Below are 18,971 nucleotides of genomic sequence, written 5' to 3' on the forward strand. Positions count from 1 at the left end.
TCTGCTGGAGCTCAAATCACAGCCCCGGTCCCTGGCAGATGGAGGATAGGAGAGAGAAGCTCTTAACTAGCCAGCCTGAGCCTCTGCTCTCTGCACACCAACTGCTGCCTGCCTCCCCTCCCTGCCTCCAGAACAGCCCCAAAAGCAAACCTCCACACCCCCCACCAACTCCTCTGGGGACAGAGTATCCTCCTGGGGAATGGTGTGCGTATTAGTCCATAACTGGCCACACTAGAAAGGACATGGAAACATAATAGACGGATGTTCTGTATCGCTATATAACCTTATGGGGCAAAGCGCAGAAGACTAAGGCGATGCTTGTATATGTTGTTATACTGTCAAACACTCCCTTTCTTTCTACTTCAACCATTCACTGAAGAGTGAGTCAGAGGGAATCACAAGTTAGAGGTTAAATAGTGTAAAAGCCACAAGAAAAGCAATCACATGCCTTCTCTTGTTAGACAAGAAATCCTGCATTGATGTAAAAACAGGAGAGAAATAAACAGGGCAAAGTGTTCCTAGGCACTTAGGTGTCTGCTTCTGCCCCTGACTCTCCTTTTATCTGGGCTCATCTGGCAGCCACGACTTGGCCTGGCATGAGCCTGACCACCAGTTGCGGTCTGAAGGAGAAACTGCTCCTCTGTGCTATTTGCAGCCCTGTCTGTCCAAAGGAATCTGGTGCGCTGACTGTCACTCAGTGGCCATGTGTGTTTTTATCACTAATTCTACCACAGGGATCTGGTTGTCCATATGACCACTGTGGAGGCTGCTGCCCCGAGGCGAGCTGACAGTGTGTGTGTAGCAGGACCAGACGTTGATGTAGGGGCTGCTCAAATGCTGCTTGAATATCAAGACACACATGCACGTACCCACGAGCATGCACACCAACAAGTACATAGCAGTGCCCGGCCAATTGCTTAGACTGATGTTCCTTTCAGCCATCATACGGCTGACACTCAAGTTTCCCCCCCCCCGCCCAACCCTATGTCAGTTCCTGGCTGGTCTGGCTAACAGTGATGGAGACACTGTAACTGACTGTGGTCGGGGCCATTGGCCGCAGGGCTGCTGTTCCTGTTTGAGATGGATGGGGGGGTGGGGGGGCTGAGTGAGGGAGGGGCTACTTGGCCTGTCAACTGGTTGTGACTAGAGCCTGTCTGGTCACAGTTCCAAACTGGACAGCTCTCTTTTTCTCTGCGGCTAGTGCCATCATCCTGTAGAAAGGCACACGGTCTATCTGCCACTCTGCTCCAGCACAGCATATGTTCCTGCTGAAGGTCAGAGATGTTCAGTCCAAAATGCCTGAAATAAACACCTCACATGTCGGGTTGGCTGTGGTAACTTCAGAGCACATCTGCACTGAGGGAATACCATGTGTGTGCAAATGTGGGTGTATAGGCTATTTGCCTATTGAGAGATTTCTTCAATTTTCATCATTCTATGATATTGCATAATACAGCCAAAGTCAACAGAATGAATTTGTTCATGAGGTTGATTGCCATTACAGTTGTAAAGTTGTCAGACACAATTTAATAAGTTGAAAACAAAAAAAAGACTATTAAACCAATTTATAAGCAAGACAAATACAAAAGATGGCTGTCTTTTCAATGCTCTCTCATTGTGGAAGTGAATGACATGCTTTCAAAAAAGCACAACTCAAGAACATGCTTACTGTTTCCAAACATACTTTAATATGATAATTGTCAATGTTGGCAGGAGGTTTTTCCAAGTAACTTTCTCCATAAATCTTTCAAAGGGATTGCTGTGTTGTTTGTGTCTCAGTCAACAACTGATAGTCAAGAACATGATTTAAAAAAGGAAAAAAAAAGCATTTCAAACTGTGCCATCACTGGATCGGGAAGACGTGGAGGGATGAGGCAGACATGAAAGTTGGCCTATTTCATGGTCAGGCTGCGGGACCGCCGAGGCCCTGAATGGCAATGCATCTACTTTAATGTGACAGACAAGTCCCTAGGCAAAACCCGCAGAGCCGCGGCAGGCGAGCGGGCCCAGGTACTTGATGAGTGTGACACCTTCACCGTCCCGCTGTAGGAATGTTGCTGCCGCACGCTCCGCTGCCTCGGTTTAGAATAACACCAAATACATTTGCCTCTCATCCCGCCTGACGACGCATCCCCAAGAACCTGTCCTCCCCAGCACTGTTGGGATCATGAATCTCCTTGTAGCCGCTCACAGGGCTTTTGTCCGATCACTAAGCACTTGCCTTTGGGACCCACCTGCCGAGGGAAAATGTGGCTGCGCCAGTAGGCGGCTGCGACAGGACTCCGCGGCAGACACATCCTCTCATCCCGACGCTGTTTGCCCGATCAGGCGGAGACAGGCGAGTGTGTGTGGCAGGTTCACAGCCAGCGCCCGGAGGCATGGCGCTGCCTCCCCTGATGCACTCACAAATCAAGTGCCACATCTTCCCTCAATATCTCTCGCACGCACAGGTATTGCCGCATGAGCGCTTGACCTTAACTTGTACTATTACTGTGGGCTACACAGTGCGGTGTTTAGAGCAACCTTTATTCTATATTGGCCTATTAGGAGCCACAGGGTGCTCTGATGGAGTAAGCCTGTCTATGCATGTGTGCGTCTAAACAAGCTCGTGAACATGAGCTGATCTATTGCAGTGCTGGGATAGGAGGGCCCAGGAGTTCATTAGGCTGCAGCACAGGAGAGCAGCCGCAGGGAGCTGAGCTGGAGCCAAGTGTTGCCAGGAGGCTGAGCTGGGAGTCCGGTGGGGAGGGCTGCTGTTGATGTCCATGGCATGTTTGTTAGCAGCCTGATTCCATCAAGTAGTGTAAAAGAAGCGCAGCCAAGTGTGAGGGCTGACCCTTGGCCCCTGCCTATTTTTAACAACACAGCGTTTCAGTCAAAGGTAGACAGTTCAGGCGAGCACTTGTGGAGTGTAAATGATGCTAATATTCATACAGTCTTACATTTGGGAGGAAAAATAGCTAGAGATGCAAAGCAAAAGAGCACAAGACTCCATCTGACTATCTGCAGTTAGTTTTGCTTATATGCCCTTTATCTGGAGGGCAAAGATCTAAAATGCTCTTTCATTTTTCATCTCCATACTCCCACAACCCTTGTAAATGCATCACAGTAGCAGAAAACCACAAAATATTAAGTACTCTTAAAGAGAAACAAGAAATGGAGCTCAAGGCATTTCATTGGACATTGGAGAAAAAGAACTGAAAGATATGGCAAAACAAAAATGTGATTAAAGACTATTTTATATGAGGCTCTAGTGAACAAATCCTTGCTCCTCCTCCCCCGTCTTGTGAGAATAATAATAATCCTGAGAATAGTTGTGATTCACTGGAGGTAGATATTGCACAGACAGTACCCCTATTTCATCATTTAGTACACTGCTAAAAATGACTCCAAAGTAGTCCGGATAATGACAGGCAGAAGATAAGCAACATGTTTTGTGTTCCATTCTGAACAGGCATTTTACCTTCGTCATGCATAAAATAAAGTATTAAATTGTTTCTTCATTGCAGGGTCCTTCACGTTGACTTGGCCATATGGACACTAGAGGAGAAATTAAAAAAGATATAGTCATATGTGGAGTAAAACATCAGTCACACAGAGAACAAGACATGGTTGTAAGCTTTCAAGAGCACAGGATGAGGTTAAAAGAATATCTAGGACTGAACCAGACACAGGAAGAAAGGACGACACATGTCACCAGGTCACAACATAGGTGAAGTGAGCACAGGTATAATGAGGGTATAATGTTATGATCAAATCCATCCCGTCTATATCGACCTACATTTATAGAGTGTGGTTTGATTTTCAAATAATAAACCTAAAGATGTATGTCAACGTTAAAAGTATTAAGCCTTGAGAAGTTTAACACTTGTAGGATTAGGGGAAATGATGTACTGTTTTTCCATTCATCTTTGAGACCATATTGTAACTGGTAAAGCTTAAAAATGGGTCATTCACTTTGTGAATAAATGTTGTTTGTTTGGTGCAACATACAGTAAGCGATGTTTGTAAAATAAGCACTTTACCCCCATACGAAAGAAATAACTATTTAAGCCTTTTATTTCATCAGTAATGTCTGCAAAAGTATAACCACTGGAGGAAAAAAGGATTTGTTTTTTGAGGGATCAAATGTTTTCATGCACCAAGCAGGCCACATGCTGTGCAGCCCTTGTCTGGTTTACATTAGTAACATGTATCATATCAAATGTAGCAAGCCTAAAGCTTAGTGTTCACTGAACATTAAAGTACATTGTCAAACTGAGTAAAATGATTTACATGTGCCTTTTGAAAAGAAAAAACATACAGAATAATGGACTTATTGAAAATAATAAATGATTGTCTTCGGCACCAGGGACAGCTGATGTTCAGATGCTCTTGTCAACCGACCATGCATATAAACTTGTGCTATTTTGGGAATAAGAAATGTAAGGCTATTTGATCTTTAAGAAAACACAGGTTAAATCGAAGGCAAATTGACATATGGAAACTGGATGGATAAAAAAAAAATGAAGAGGATGGGACAAAACTAAACATACCACTGAGGCCAGATGAAAAGAAAAAACATGCTGTGAAAAAACAGAGTGAAGTGGAGAAACACACAACCTGGTACACAAGAAATCAAAGGGCTCACATGTCTGCACGCACTGCCACAGCATTTCCCTCTCTGAAGTTGGGCATACTCTGTGAACACCTTGTACCCACTGGAAGGGTCCACGTACATCTGCTTCTTTGTCTGAACAGAATGAAGACATTATTATTTAATTAGTGTGACATACAAACACATGCTGGTGTGTGACCCCTGCATACATCACCATATACCTACATGTACATATCTAACACAAATGCACAGGCGGGTATACTACTGAATGTGAATATATAGAGACAGATTGCTTTGGGTCAAGGAGATGAGGGAATAGAAAACCTATGTGCATACAAACAGATGCAACATGGTGAATCTCTGATTTTACTAAATAATTAGTGCAGCTCTTTTGTAGGTGAAAATCTGCAATGAGTTATCAACTGATCTGCATCTTGTACAGACATTTAAACTCTTCTGTACGTAGAAGAAAACACTGAGCTACTCTGCCATTCCTTGGGAAGTTAGAAAATGTCCTCCTTCAGTCTGTTTCGAACTGAGAGCCCACTAGTTGGTGAGCTTTGACAGGCCACAAAGGGAAAAAGCCCCCAGGCCGTTTGGTGACACAGCCTGTCATTTCACATGGCATTGCAGGGGCACATAGTGAAGCTGGCATAGCAGGGCCCCCTCTGTATTGTGCTTTTCCCACCCAGGCCCTACCACTCTCCTCAGGTCGCGGCCAACTTGCCTCAACTTCATCCACACTCAGAAGCACAATATTTACAACAGATAAGCCTGGAGGCATGAAGATGACACCTATTCACCACTGTCATCACCACTGAGACACACTATGTTTGATGGAAGAGCAAGGAAGATTTGGTTGAATATGATGGATCTGACAATTACTTACATGACAGGTACTGTGTAGAAACACTGAGTAGGTAAGCGTCTAAGTAAATCAAAACAAAATTGTTTTTTTACAACTGTAATTTTCCTAAAATATATCTATGGTGCATATATTTGCACCATAGATGTGTAATATATTGACAATCCCTTTGTGATCCAGAATATAATACAAATTGGAAATTACAATGAAAATAAGGAAACCTTGTAACAAATTTAAAATTGCAAATGATAGTAACATGTAATTATACCAAGGACACATTGGGGGATTTCTAGAAGAAAAAGTGAACAATGGCTCTACAGGTACAGGACAGTTTTGATAAACAATAATACTATTTTATACAGTACTGTTTGTACTAATAGTATTTGAATTATTGTGAAATTCACATTTGGTTTGTTATTTGAAGGAGCATATCACTTGGTAAAAATTAAAATGTACCATGGTGGGCTTTTAAAAAAAACATTCAATCACCTCAAGGTAGTCAGTCTTCTCTACTAGATTCTTATTATTCATAATGCTTAACAGGCAACATTTTAACTCAACATAAATAAGTAGACACAATATTGAGTATAGCTCAAAAAAAAATTGCTACTGAGCTTGCATATATTACATTTGTTTTGGTAAACAGATGAAGCATGTGAAGTTAAAATACCTGTTTCATATTTTCAGTGTAGCACTACAATAGTGACAGAATGCATACATGTTTTTTTGTTGACATGGTGTAATTGTGTACAGCTAGACTCTAATGCAAACAGTTGAGAACAACTCAAATAGGTTTGTGATACCATCATGATTATAATACTTCTAGTTGGCTACGATTCAGCAATTGATATTATTTATTGCTCAAAGACAGCTATTTGACTACATGCTTTGCATTTTCAGATCCTACATTGAAAGATAGTTGACCAGCATTTGAATACTGTACAAACAGCAATGTTCTGAATGAGAGTATTGTACTCAAAGTATCTTTACATTGTGGCTTTGCTACTTTAAATAAAATCATCTTACACATGCCAGAACTGAAGTTAATTAACTCAGTAGAGAATTAAAACCAACAAATAACCAGAGGAAGATAATAATTACATTTAATGGGAATACTTATGTAAGTAATACATAAGTATTCCCATGTTATGCTACTTTGTACTTCTACTCCACTACAATTCAGAGGTAAATATTGTACTTTTACTCCTCTACTTTGAAGATTTTGATTAATGATGTGAAATATGATCAACACTTGAATAAAACTGTAGTTACACCTGGAATAACATTCAGAAGCTACCCTGCAGTATACAAAGTAATTACAACTAGCTGCACCTTTACCAGCTTTGATAACACTTTAATGCATCAATAATTATAATCAAAACATGATATATTATTCTGAAATGGGCACATTTGCATAATAAGTACTTTTGGCACGTTAGGTTTATTTTGATGCTGCAAATAACATATCACACACTGTTGTAATTAATCATGTGATCAGATTGACATCAACATGGGAGCAGTGGGTGGGAGAGTGATGGTCTCACCTCACATGCCTCTCTGTGGGCTCTGTGGATGTCCATCTCTTCCTCTGTGAACTTTCTTGCAGGGTGCTCGTATACAATGCTGCATGTTGTCAGCCCCTCATTGGGGTCTGCTCCTCTCCTGTCTGCATCGGACTGTAACCTGGCTCTGCCTTTCAGTCGCTTCGAGCTTTCTTCAGATAGGTTCGGTATTGACATTGTTAAAAGTCGTTTATTAAAAGGCACATGGAGGATAATCAATCGGCAGACAAAAGCTTTACACCGGCGGTAATGTTGGTGAAACATGACCTGTAAAAAATAAAAGTACTACCTACTGGAACCGGGTAAAGGTTAAACTACTTTAAACTAATCACCTTGCACTTGAGTGCAAATAGATATCCAGGAAAACCGCGCATATAATCAAACACAAAAACGACTGATTATATCACATTGAAATATGTAACATGTTTACTTTTGCGTCCTCCACTCACTTTTTGCCGGTTTTCCCTCTACATGAACGTATTTCCTGCTTCGCCTGGTCACAAGACATGTGACCATGCCACTGATCCTGGCTCTCACAGCGCCACCTCTGCTGCTTCACTGCAGCCGCACGCGCCCCGTGGAAGGATATGTAACCTAAAACAACAAACTACATAAAACACCAAATAATGACTGACAAATATAATAGTTTTGTGAATCATCACCTCATTACTACATTTAGTTATGCGACTACATATAGAATGAAATAAATTATTAGTGATTTAACAATGACCAACACAAATCTTAAAGCATTGGTGCACTATTTTCTTATAAAAACACATCTCATTCACTCCCAAAAAGCACTTTGATATTTTCAGTAGCTAAAAGTAGCAAACATCCTCTGTAATTAAAAGTGCTATTATCTTTTTTCTGCTGTATTCTACTACACCTTTATGATATGCCATTTTAAACCTCCCGTTCTTGTATAGCCTATTTAAATTGTAAGCCTATACACTATCCCTAAATTCCAAGCTTTGCCCTCCTTGGGAGCAATGCAAACAAAGACACCTTCCCATAATATAGTATAGTGACTTGGACAAAGCACTGCAAGGTTGATGAGTGGACATTAATGAGTCCTCTCAAGGTTATCCACCGCTGTAAGCCACCTCTGATGTGTCTACAAATGAACTCTGGGTAATGAAACCTGACAAGTGTCTTTTGACTGACACTGTGGGGTCAATGCACCCTAAGACAAATTACACATCAATGATAATATACATATTCATGCTTACGATGAGGAACATTGTATACACAAAAAACGCTAGATGAATAAAACAAGATTATTTTCTTTCTTTAGTAAAACAAGCTGAAATGTAAGATAATGCATAATGCTTTACAAGTTACATTTTGCACTGAATGTTGGGAAACAGTGCAAGAGGTTGCAATTGCTGTTACTTGTGATGATATTTCGATTTGAGTTTAATCATGTGCACCTATAGGTCAAATGTTTGAAGCAGATCATAAACATATTTCAAGGGATTTAAAACAATGGAACATCATATTGTCCTTTTTTCTATTTGAGGTTAAGATAACTGTGTTCCCTGAAATGTGATATCTCACTGGTTCAAAATGTCCAAAACTCTTAAGGGCTTTATCTATGTTTCTGTTTCTGTTTATGTGTGTCATATTGTGTTTTTCTTTTTTGGTGAGGCAGCAGCCATTATCATTTCATATGGATGCCTGAAACAGCATGCCCCAGTCTGCTGCCACTTAATTACCTTCCAGTCAGCCTGAAGAAATCTGGCTGGGATCCAGGCAGACTCTCTGGAGAGGAGAGAGATGTACATAAGCCATTGGTTTCAATTTACCATGGGACACATATTGCATAAACATGCAAACAATAAAAGGAAAGTCCACCCTAAAAAAGGATTTACATGGCACTGCATATTTAGGATGAATAAAAAGACATCCATGAAAAAACGAATAATATTACCCTTAAAAACGAAATTAAAAGATTTTCAATGCTAATTGATCATGTCACCAGGTGTCACTTTAGGGCGCTGGTCAACCAATAATTAATTTGCTATAAAGCTTATGTAACTGAATTATGTATTGCGACTTCAGCATTTATTTCATGCATGGACTACTGGCGTCTAACATGGTTACTGTAAGTAGCATTTACACATGGCACACTGTTATTATGCAGGATAAAGTCAAGTGATCATGCCAGTCTTCTTCAACTTCAACTGCCCCCCACAGTCTGTGTGCACTGGAGCATTTGGGGTTAAAAGCCTTGCTCTAAGGCACTTCTGTGGTGGTAATCATGTAGAGGCAAGCACTACTGTTTCACTTTCCCCACACATACCATGGCTGACAGACATTTAGTCATAAGCCTGTTTTTCAAAGCTTCAGGCTTTGTTCAAATGCAACTTAACGCTGGTTAAGAAATATGAAGGCAAAGGCTTTTCAGAAGCTCTGTTTATTTTTAATGAAGTTACCCATGATACATTGTGGTCATTGCTCACTCATCACGTTAAACAAACAAATTGCGTTGCCTAGTTATCAACTGGTAAATAAATGTATACATTATTGTTTTAATTTCATATAAAATCTTAATTTTACCAGCTAAGCAACCATATCATTCCTTATTACATGGTGAAGATCAACAACACATCGGGTGTTAGTAATGATGCAATGATTGAACACATCACCATGGATTTAAAATTGGGGTGGACATTTTTTGTTAAATACTTTCTGACATTTATTGGGCAATTTATAAAGCAAACTATTAATCCAGAAAATAACTTGTAGACTAATCCATAATGAAAATACTGAATAAAAATTAATACAAATATTACTTGGTATATCTAAATGTATAGGCAACTGTTTGCTATGATGTTAAACATAATAACTTAAAAATATATTTAGAGCAATGTTGTCTTTGTAGGTTGTTAGTCAGCCCTTATGTGGCCAAAACTTATTGTAATACTTTGGAAGCCCTCACAAGGACTCCTGATGGTCCCAGGACCCCATTTTTGTAGCAACTGCTAAAGGCTACCGATGCCACAATTACTGAACGAATAATACAGTCTCGTAGGGAAACAATTTTTTTTTAAAAGCATGAATCACACGGCTGAGGTCTGCTGTGTGTATCCTGCTGGTTACTCATTTCAAGTGGAGCAGAGATGCTTGCAGGCAGAAGAAGCAAGGTGCTCATCTGACGCGCTGACGTCACCAAATCTTTGACAGCACTTCCTGGAGTGGTGTTTGTTGTGGGAAATATCCGCCGTGGTGCTGAACTGTGGATTCAGGCTACATCTAACGGCAGAAGGACGGCACAAACTCCCACACTGTCCAACCTCCAAGCATGCGGTCGCGGCAACTTTCGAGAGGTGTCAGATAAGGTAGAAGAAGTGACGGGTGGGACTGAGGAAGGTCGAGCTGGAGATCCTCGCGGACAGCCAGGCACAGCCACAGCAGAGCCGCCGACAGCACGGAGTTGTCGCGATGTTGTAGCTAAACCATGGACAGCAGAATAAAGTAAGACCACTGAGATTTCAGTTTTTTAATCCCCTCTTTGCTGTCGCTCATTGATATAGAGCTGTCGAGCTAACGGCTAATATGTGGTCCCCGGCTCGCAGCGTTAACTCGCAGCTGAGTGTGAAATATGGAGGAATGTTGGCCGTAATTCGAGCCTCCTCCAGCCGTGGATTTAACCGCCAGCTGGCTCTAGCATTTGGGTCATTCTGTTGCTCTGTCCGTTAGCTGACCACCAATTAGCCGCTCCGCTAACCGAGCATACAGCCGTACATAGGGTATTACATGTGGACAGGACACCCAGCGACAGTGTCCTGTGACCAAAGTTTGTCCAAATATTGCACGTTGTCCGATAAGATAACTCCTCATTCTTACATAAAGCCCCACCAGCTTTAGCTAACATGCTCGTATTGACGTTGTTCGCTATTGACAGTGTGAGTCACGTAAAGTAGGGCATGTGCACTTCATTGATGTTATACTAATGCACATGCAAGGGAATTCAACACAGTTGCTACGTGTGCTAATGCTGAAAACACACTTGTTGCCCATGGTTGTGTGTGATAACAGCTGCCACTTATCTCCCCTGAGTAAACAGTGTTTTGTTCTTTGCAGGGAGAATCCAGAGAGAACATTTGATCTGGTTGTACAGGTGGCATGTCCAAGATTTGAAAATGAAGGTAGGTGATGATGTAAATATTTTCATTAATAATGTGCTGTCAGTCTGCCAGCTGCTTGGTACAGACAGGTGAGAGGAAAACGTTTCTGAAACCTTTAATAACTTTCATAATAAATGATGCTCAAGTTGAACGACTCATTGATTATGTTCAGTTAAAACTATTTACATGAATTATAAATCATCAAAGTCGTTTTATAAGCCAAACACGCCCATCATTCACTGATTCCACATTTTAAAATACATACAATTACAATCAGACAAGAACGAAGAAAAAGATAGATTAAGACAATGCCTTTGGCTTTATTAAAGTGTCATCAGCATTTCTGACATTCGTAGAACAAAGGTGACTTTATTAAAATAGGTAATTGACAGCAAGAAATAGAGTAGAATATAATTATTTTGTAACATCTATCAGACTGAATTTACGGGTTGGTAAAACTAATATTCAGCTATTTTTTACACTTGGCCATTCATTTATCAAGCAAGAATGCCAAAAAGCCTTTGTTTCCAGACCCTCAAAAGTTTGAATTGTCCCCTTGACTTCTGGTCAATTTTGATGGACATTTTCCCCAAATTCCTTACTAATAAATGTCCCTAGTAAAAAAAGTTTTTGTATACTAAACAGTTGTTAGTTGTGGCTAATATGTATCCTGATAAAGATGTCTTTGTTTTTTTGCCTCAAGTTGTATCCTCTTGTAAGTCATGGGGCGGGAAAATTACTGTTTGTTTTACAGTAATTGTAAGGCTGTACAGAGGTGTTTTTGAAGTGTTCTAAGAAAGGCCATGAGCGTCACAGAACTGCCCTACATGTCTGAGTCCGGTTTTTCCTGCACAATGAAGGCCATCATTATGTCTGGGGTGTTATTATGTGTACTCCAGAGTTAACTGTCAAGATCCTAACGACTAAAGAAGGTTGACGATGAGTTCAGCTGTTAAAGAGATGTAAGCTGCTTTGAGATCTCTATTAGTGTTTTGCATTTGTCATTTATTTCACATCATTTCCAGTCTGCTCTATTCTGTTATTGAGCATGACCACAATTGAACCAGTGCGGGCATTTCTCTTGTAACCGTGACCCCACACAGATTGTTTTAGAAAGATCACGCTTGGGTCAGCAAGCTGCATCAACCGTTCTGCTGTTTGCAGTGGTCAAACATTCCTGCAATGGAGGCCCTCACAAAAAGTGCTCAGACTAGTCTCGGAAATGATTGTGGCCAATGAATAACAACACCATATTCTGCCTTTTATTAATATAGGAAAGAAAGTAACCTATATTTCACATCAATATCAAGTTTTGCCTATAAATTAAATATCATGTAAAAACATTTTCACTGCATATTACACCAGCTGTCTTATTTTGCCCACTCAGTTTTGACGTTAAAGAGGTGTTATGTGGATGGTTCACTTGTGCAGCTGCTGAGCTTACCAGAGTATACTGAAAGTTGTCCTTGGATGTACATCTGATATTGGATTTTAAACCAACTCATAAACCACCGGCCTGCACTGTAATAACTGACTTCCCTCATGTATGATCCGGGGTTAGACTCATATCCGGACTCCTGCTCCCTGGAGCACAGCTACAGAGCCATGTTTGCACACTCCTCAGGTCAGATTGAACATACAAGTTCTACTCAGTCATGACTGAAGTGCCGTCTCTGTCCTGATTGGATGTAAGACGGCATTGTTTTGTTGTAGATGTCGACAGTCTGACAGGCGAGGCTTAGGGTTGTGGTGGATTGTTTTTTTACAGGAGAAGTTTCGGATAACCATTTAAGGAATGAGTCACTTCTCCCTGAATCTGATCAATTTCCCGTTCTTTAACTTGGCTTTAGCTGCCATCTGCATGTAATGAAACGCTTCTTGAACGCTAAAACTGTGCTGTCATTGTGCTAGGTCTAAATGGAGCGGATTTGATAGATGTATACATCATTTAGGCATTACAGTTTACATTTGGTAACACATGCATTTGTCTCAATTCTGTGTTGCTTACTTTTAATATGAGCTGAAACGGTTAATGCTATGAGTCATAACAGAACAGCTTTGGCCAGATATGAAACCTCCACAGTCACTCACCGCTAACAAGAGCTGTTTCTCCTACAGCCAAACTTTGAGTCCTTTGCCAAAAAGCACCACTTCATATTCACACATTATCTTACCACTAACTCACAGAGGCAAACAAACAACAGTGCAACCATGATAGACTATAATTAAATTGTCATAGCAACATGGTGTAGAACATTTGAGCATTTCGAGGAATGTTAGAAGGTTTCAGCTTACTCATATTTCTCAAAACACTTCCTCACAGTTAAGGGAATACAAGCTTAATTTTAGATTGATTTTGGCTGCATCCCTGTTTTTGTGTTTCACTCTATCAGCGATCCAGTTTGAAGCATCGTGCTGTAAAGTGACTGAAAGGCTTTCCTCTTGAAACCTTGGTCTGGTGTGGGTAGGGTTTTGCTGATGCGGCAACATTGTTTTTCCACCACATCCTGGTCCTGCAGGTCTGAAACTACAATGCATGTGTGACAGCATGGCATGATTCCAAACTCCCCTTTGTTGTAATCACAAACAAAGTGCAAACTGAGACACCTGTAATGTAGTCAGTAAATATAGCTTTGCTTTTTCTAGATGGGCAGTTCACCTTTCCTATAACTTCCTGTGTTAAGTGGTTTCACATCTTAAGCAGTCAGCGATATGTGTGCAGACAACGCCCACATGTTTGCACACAGGCCTGCAATAAGACATTTTTTTTTAAGGGTTGTTTTTCAGTGACCTTATTAAACCAATGGTCTAAGAAAAGATCACTCATAAAAAGTTTACATTTTGGCAAGTAATCACAATTTGTAATCCTGCAGTACAACACACAAGTTGTGAAAGAATTATGTGTAATTGTTTACATATTGTGTGGCTTTTTGCTGAATATCAAGCCACAGAGTGAGTGTCAGTTTTGAAGCACTGCCCACGTCCTATAGGCGTCTGTGTAAATCAACTGGGTGGCTCAAACAGGATGTGCCAGCTCACGATCCTTGGTGAATAAAAAAATGAGAAGAAATGTTTATAATCTACTATAAATAATACATATGATATAAATGATCTGATTCTGACAAATGATTATATATCCATCCCTTGATTGTGAATGCTTTTTACTTTACTTCCCTTTCTCACATTTTTGTCAGTTATAGTGAGTAGTATTGAATGTGCACATACATAGTTTACCAGAGAACTCGACAGGACACCTTTGAGGAAACTGTTTTAAATATGTATCCTTTAACAAGCATTGCTAAAGATAGTCCAAAGGGGCAGTTCCCAATTCAGCTTATTTTGTCTTAAATATTTCCAGTAATAAAAACCAGGCAATGATCCAATCCAACAAAGAAAATCTACTAAAATAAACTTTGTCTATCTTTGTACTTCTTTGTAAAGGGATCACATTTGACAGATTTGACTGTTAAGTACACTGCTGTAAGCAAAGCCTCGTAACACCTCTGAAGATCTCTGATGTTTAGCCAACAGGGCTATTCAGCTACTCTGAATAACATGGACTTTGCTGCTTTTGATGCAAGACCTTTTAGCCCTAACTGACATCCAGTTCCAGTTTTTGTCTAACTGTGGTCAAGGAGAATACTATTTGTCAGTTTTAAAGCATGTCATTTAGTATAATAAACTCTTCCAGTGTTCTGAGACTGTTCCCGTTAGTCCCACTTTTTTCTCCAGTGGGTAGATTCTTGTCTTTTGGAAATACTTGTGGTAGCAAAATAACATCAGTAGCGCAGGTAAGAACAGAACAGTCCATCACCTCACAGCTATTATTTATTGCACATTTGTTATTAAGATTTGACGTGAGCATCAGCAGTGTTGCTGGGGAAAAAAGACAACAAAATAATGCTCCCAGCTACAATGGTGGCAGTGTTTATATCTGGACTTGGCCCCACTCTTCTAACCGTGGATGTGTCGATAGATGACAGACACTGGCCCTTTTTCCTCATGCAGGTCCATGGAGACCTGGCCTCCCTGTTCAGCCCGAGCTCAGTTCCGCTTAGCTCTGTTGGCTCAGTGCTCTGAGGATGCTCGGGCTGTGAGCGAGCGTTGCCTGAGAGCGTGACTGGCATGCTAGCTACTAGCGGCCCTGGCTACATAAAGCCATATTGATGTGCTTCCAAGATGCTGCCAAAGCTAGCAGATGACGCTAATGCTGCCAAGGCAGTAGGTGGGGACAGATGCTACCTGTCCTCGCCCGCTCCCTCCAGCCAGATTGTTCCAAGTAACAAAGCAATAAACTTAATAGACTAGTGTATCAATGTTACTGCAACATTCATGCTGCAATTAGGGGGGAACGATTTACTGTTAAAAAAAAAAAACTTAATTAAGAGCAGTTTGGCTAGAGCTGATGCATACAGGACGACAGTCTTGGGTTTAAAATCTGGCTCTGGTTCTTGTTTCTGCCATTTGCCTTACATGGTGTTTCTGTGTACACTTAAGTATCTTTTTTATTCATTGCTCCCTCAGTTCAAAATTGCATGTCAGATGAAGAGAGAGCCACAAGCGATCTAAAGGATTGTGAATGCTTTTTCCATGCCTCACTACAGACTAGCATCATTACAATTTACATCACATGACTCCCTCTAGCCTTACGGCCCATCTACACTACAGGCATGAAAAAATCTTGAAGCTGGGCGTGTCTGAAGCTTGGCGATTTTTTGCGAGCAACCAATCACATGAATCTCCCGCCCCCGACATACAGAGCAATAGCAATGTTAAAACGAAGTAAACTGGATATAAACTCTCCAAACAGGCGAAAAAACTATCAGTTTCACCCACTGTCTCTGCCACCTCCCTCCATGCCTGGTTCCTCCGGTTTGTATCCCGGTAAATAGTTCCGGTCGTAAAGAACCGGGTGATTTGCTACCGTAATATCTCGTTTGGAATATGAGGAAATGAACTGCGGTCTGGCTCTCCCAGCTTGCACGCGGTTGGATTGGCTGAGCTTGCACTGGCGGGATTTGCATAAACGGAATTTGATTGGCTGATGCCAAGCATCGAGCCTCAAAAGTTGAACATTGTTCAACTTTTGATGCCGATAGATGCTCGTGATGCTTGCAAAGCCATGCCATGCTCCCCACAATGCAGTTCGGCGAAGATTCAAAATCTTCTACGTCACCCCATTCAAGTGAATGGGCGAAGCGTTGAAAGCATTTTTTGATGCCTGTAGTGTAGACGTACCGTTAGGCTGGAGCCACATGAGGACGATAACGCAAACGGACCGAAATCGATATCAAAAAAGTCTTCCGTCCACACGCAATAGGCACCAGAAACGTCTCCGTTCACACGAGACCGCTTGAAAGCGCTGGAGACGCTGTAGTACATATGCCGGGCCTGTAAGTGGCGCTGTACTCCTGCCATAAAAGCAGTGCGGAAGACCTCCCGCGCATGGTTGCCATGGTTGCCCTTCTGTTTATTCTCCGCTGTGGACGCTCTGGCACTTTTTCTCCCTCCCCGAGGCAAGCGTTTGCTCCTGCTGTAATTCTCTCCGGTAGTCCACCAGCAGATGACAAACACCCACCAACCTCTTCCAAGGGACAAGGGCACCGTGCGGCAGAGTTTCAATTAGATTTTTTTTCGCCGGTCAACATGTCCGTTAAAGTTTAAATCTTCCGGACAACATTTGAAAAGTGCTGGTCAAAGGTCTTCTTTGTTATTTATTGAGCTTTAAAACAAATTGATAATGACTCTATATAATAATGAAAACGGAGCCTCGCTTTTCCTCCCCCTCTTCTGACAGCCCAGCAGCTGATCTCTGAGCAGGAGAGGTGGAGAGAGGCGGGGCTATTGCTTCAACGTTATCAGGAAATGATCGTATTGGCGTAAACACAGAGCCGTTTGCACCCCCAGAGCGTTTCGTTTGCAGATCTACCCACCTTGGGACCCGTTATCGTTTTCTGCGTTTCCATGTCGGACTTGTGTTGCCGAACCGTCTATCTGATAGTGAACTGTAGCAGATGCGACCGTTATCATCCTCGTGTGGCCGGGGCCTTAGAGGAAGAGTGACAGGGTTTTTGTTATCTTGTTTTAATCTCATGTCAGCGCCCGTCAGTTTATAGATTATGTGTCTTTTTTGGGAAGAAATTAGTGAAAAGTTTATTGTTTGCTGCAGTATCTCAAGAGAGTTTCTTACTAGTGTTAGAATAATGTGCAGGAGGATGCACTTGCATATGTTTGGGGAACAGAAAGCAATACTATGGGGTAGACACAATTCTCTCCTTGATTTCCGGGAGCCTTAAAGCTTCAGTAGAACTAAGAAAAGTTACTTTTGTTCTGTGTCCTGAGAGCATTTATTTCCCTGAGATGCGAAAGGTCTCACGGTGTCACCTACTGTTCTCTAGTTTGTTATCAATCTCCTACTGTAGCGCCCTCAAGCAGCACTGTGATGTTCCTTCTTTTTTCCCTTTGCCTTCCCCTCTTTCCCATTTTCACCCTTCGTATTCGTGGAACAAAACTCCTGTATAATATAACTTTTAGAAAAGGTTGAACGTTGACATTCTACAAAATGTCAGAAGTGCTCCTTGACCCAAGCTTTGCCGGTTCTGCAGTCTGATTGGATTCCGGCAGCGTGTTGAGTTCACGGCAGGCTCACACTCAGACGGGAGGCCATTGGAGTACTAACAGATGCCATGGCAGCAAGGAGGGTGTTGATTGGTCATTAGAGAGGCCACACTCCTCCACTCACACTCCTGAAAGGACCTGGGGTCTCACACTTTGTTTATCTGCCCTTCTCTTTTATCTCACCCATATGACTTTGCTAAATTGGCTCTTTTACACCGAATCAAATACTATCTGAGTTAGATCTATCGGTTTCCTCTGAAGTGAAATGAGGAAGTCCCTCACTTCCCTGCTATGGTAAGGTATCAACCACAGTGTGAATGAACTCCGAGAAATACCCTCCCCCTTGATGTTTATAGGATGACGTCTCTCGCGCAGTCTAACTTTCAGCAGAAAAACACCTATTTTACCTAGCACAAAGAGTGTCGGTAAATAAGTGGGGTGGGGCTTATTTCATCATACGACGGAAGTTCACAACCACATTTAAAAAAAGTTTCAACTGCATCATAAAGGCTCAAATGAAATAAAATAAACGTTATTTATTTTTTAGATTTTAACTGCAATAAGCATATTGAATGTATAGGTGCTATAACATTACTGCATTGAAATCTATGTACCGTAATCGAGCCAAAACTGGGGATTCAATGATAACTCAATTCAAATTTGTCTGATTTTATATTGATATGTTCAGTTATCAATATAAGGCTAGTGTGAGATTTAATCAGCAGTGGGAATTCAGTTTCAAGGGGAATATTTCTTCAAATGCTAGGTTTTTCATCACCAGTTTGCCTGTATAATACAGTAAAATATACCATTACACTTGTTTGTTTATCCATTTTGGTTATCTTAATGACAAGTTGGCCGTCTACTGGTGTGACTGCTTTTCTCAGTGCCCCACTGCCTGGTTCTTTTGTCCGTGTCCGCAGTCATTTGTAGCTCGCTGCTCGCAATCACTCATCCATTCAGTAGCTGTGTGGTGGCCTGCTGCTTACTGGGTTCAGTTCCAGCTGTCTTCACCCTGGCCTGTTCGGGTTCAGATTAAATGGTAAAGCTCAAACCAAAAATAAATAACGTGGCATTGTCTGAATACATTGTAGGCCAGTGCAGGCACATGACATGTTAGTTGTTACCAAGGCACAGAGGAAAATTGAATCCAGAAGAATAGAAAATGCAGGAGAATTCAACAGCAGAAACTTACGCTA

The 18,971-nt window shown here is 41.4% G+C and overlaps 2 protein-coding genes across 4 annotated transcripts in view; one reads left to right on the forward strand and one right to left on the reverse strand.

The window, feature by feature from the left end:
• Positions 1-3,221: 3,221 nt before the first annotated feature.
• cUnh1orf53 (chromosome Un C1orf53 homolog) lies at positions 3,222-8,873 on the reverse strand. 2 transcript variants are annotated; one of them, XM_079641976.1, is made up of 5 exons: positions 8,740-8,873; positions 7,474-7,631; positions 7,007-7,176; positions 4,631-4,732; positions 3,222-3,540 (listed from the first exon to the last, which is right to left on the reverse strand). In XM_079641976.1, the coding sequence occupies exons 2-5, from the start codon at positions 7,538-7,540 to the stop codon at positions 3,469-3,471; spliced, it is 411 nt and encodes a 136-aa protein (XP_079498102.1). In that variant the 5' UTR covers positions 7,541-7,631; positions 8,740-8,873; the 3' UTR covers positions 3,222-3,468. The 2 variants fall into 2 exon arrangements, with proteins under 2 accessions (XP_079498102.1, XP_079498103.1); XM_079641977.1 differs by having other exon boundaries at positions 7,474-7,618; positions 8,740-8,872.
• A 1,339-nt stretch (positions 8,874-10,212) lies between these two features.
• The window catches only part of dennd1b (DENN/MADD domain containing 1B), a 106,011-nt gene continuing 97,252 nt past the window's right edge, over positions 10,213-18,971 (forward strand). Inside the window, exons 1-2 of one of the 2 annotated variants that reach the window (XM_079641956.1) lie at positions 10,213-10,501; positions 11,111-11,175. In XM_079641956.1, coding sequence (XP_079498082.1) covers positions 10,485-10,501; positions 11,111-11,175 — 82 coding nt within the window. In that variant the 5' untranslated portion in view covers positions 10,213-10,484. The remainder of the gene's footprint in view (positions 10,502-11,110; positions 11,176-18,971) is intronic. The other variant, XM_079641957.1, reaches the window with a different exon arrangement.

The sequence above is a fragment of the Notothenia rossii genome, assembly GCF_949606895.1.
Source record: "Notothenia rossii genome assembly, chromosome: 1".
NCBI classification, from domain to species: Eukaryota; Metazoa; Chordata; class Actinopteri; order Perciformes; family Nototheniidae; genus Notothenia; species Notothenia rossii.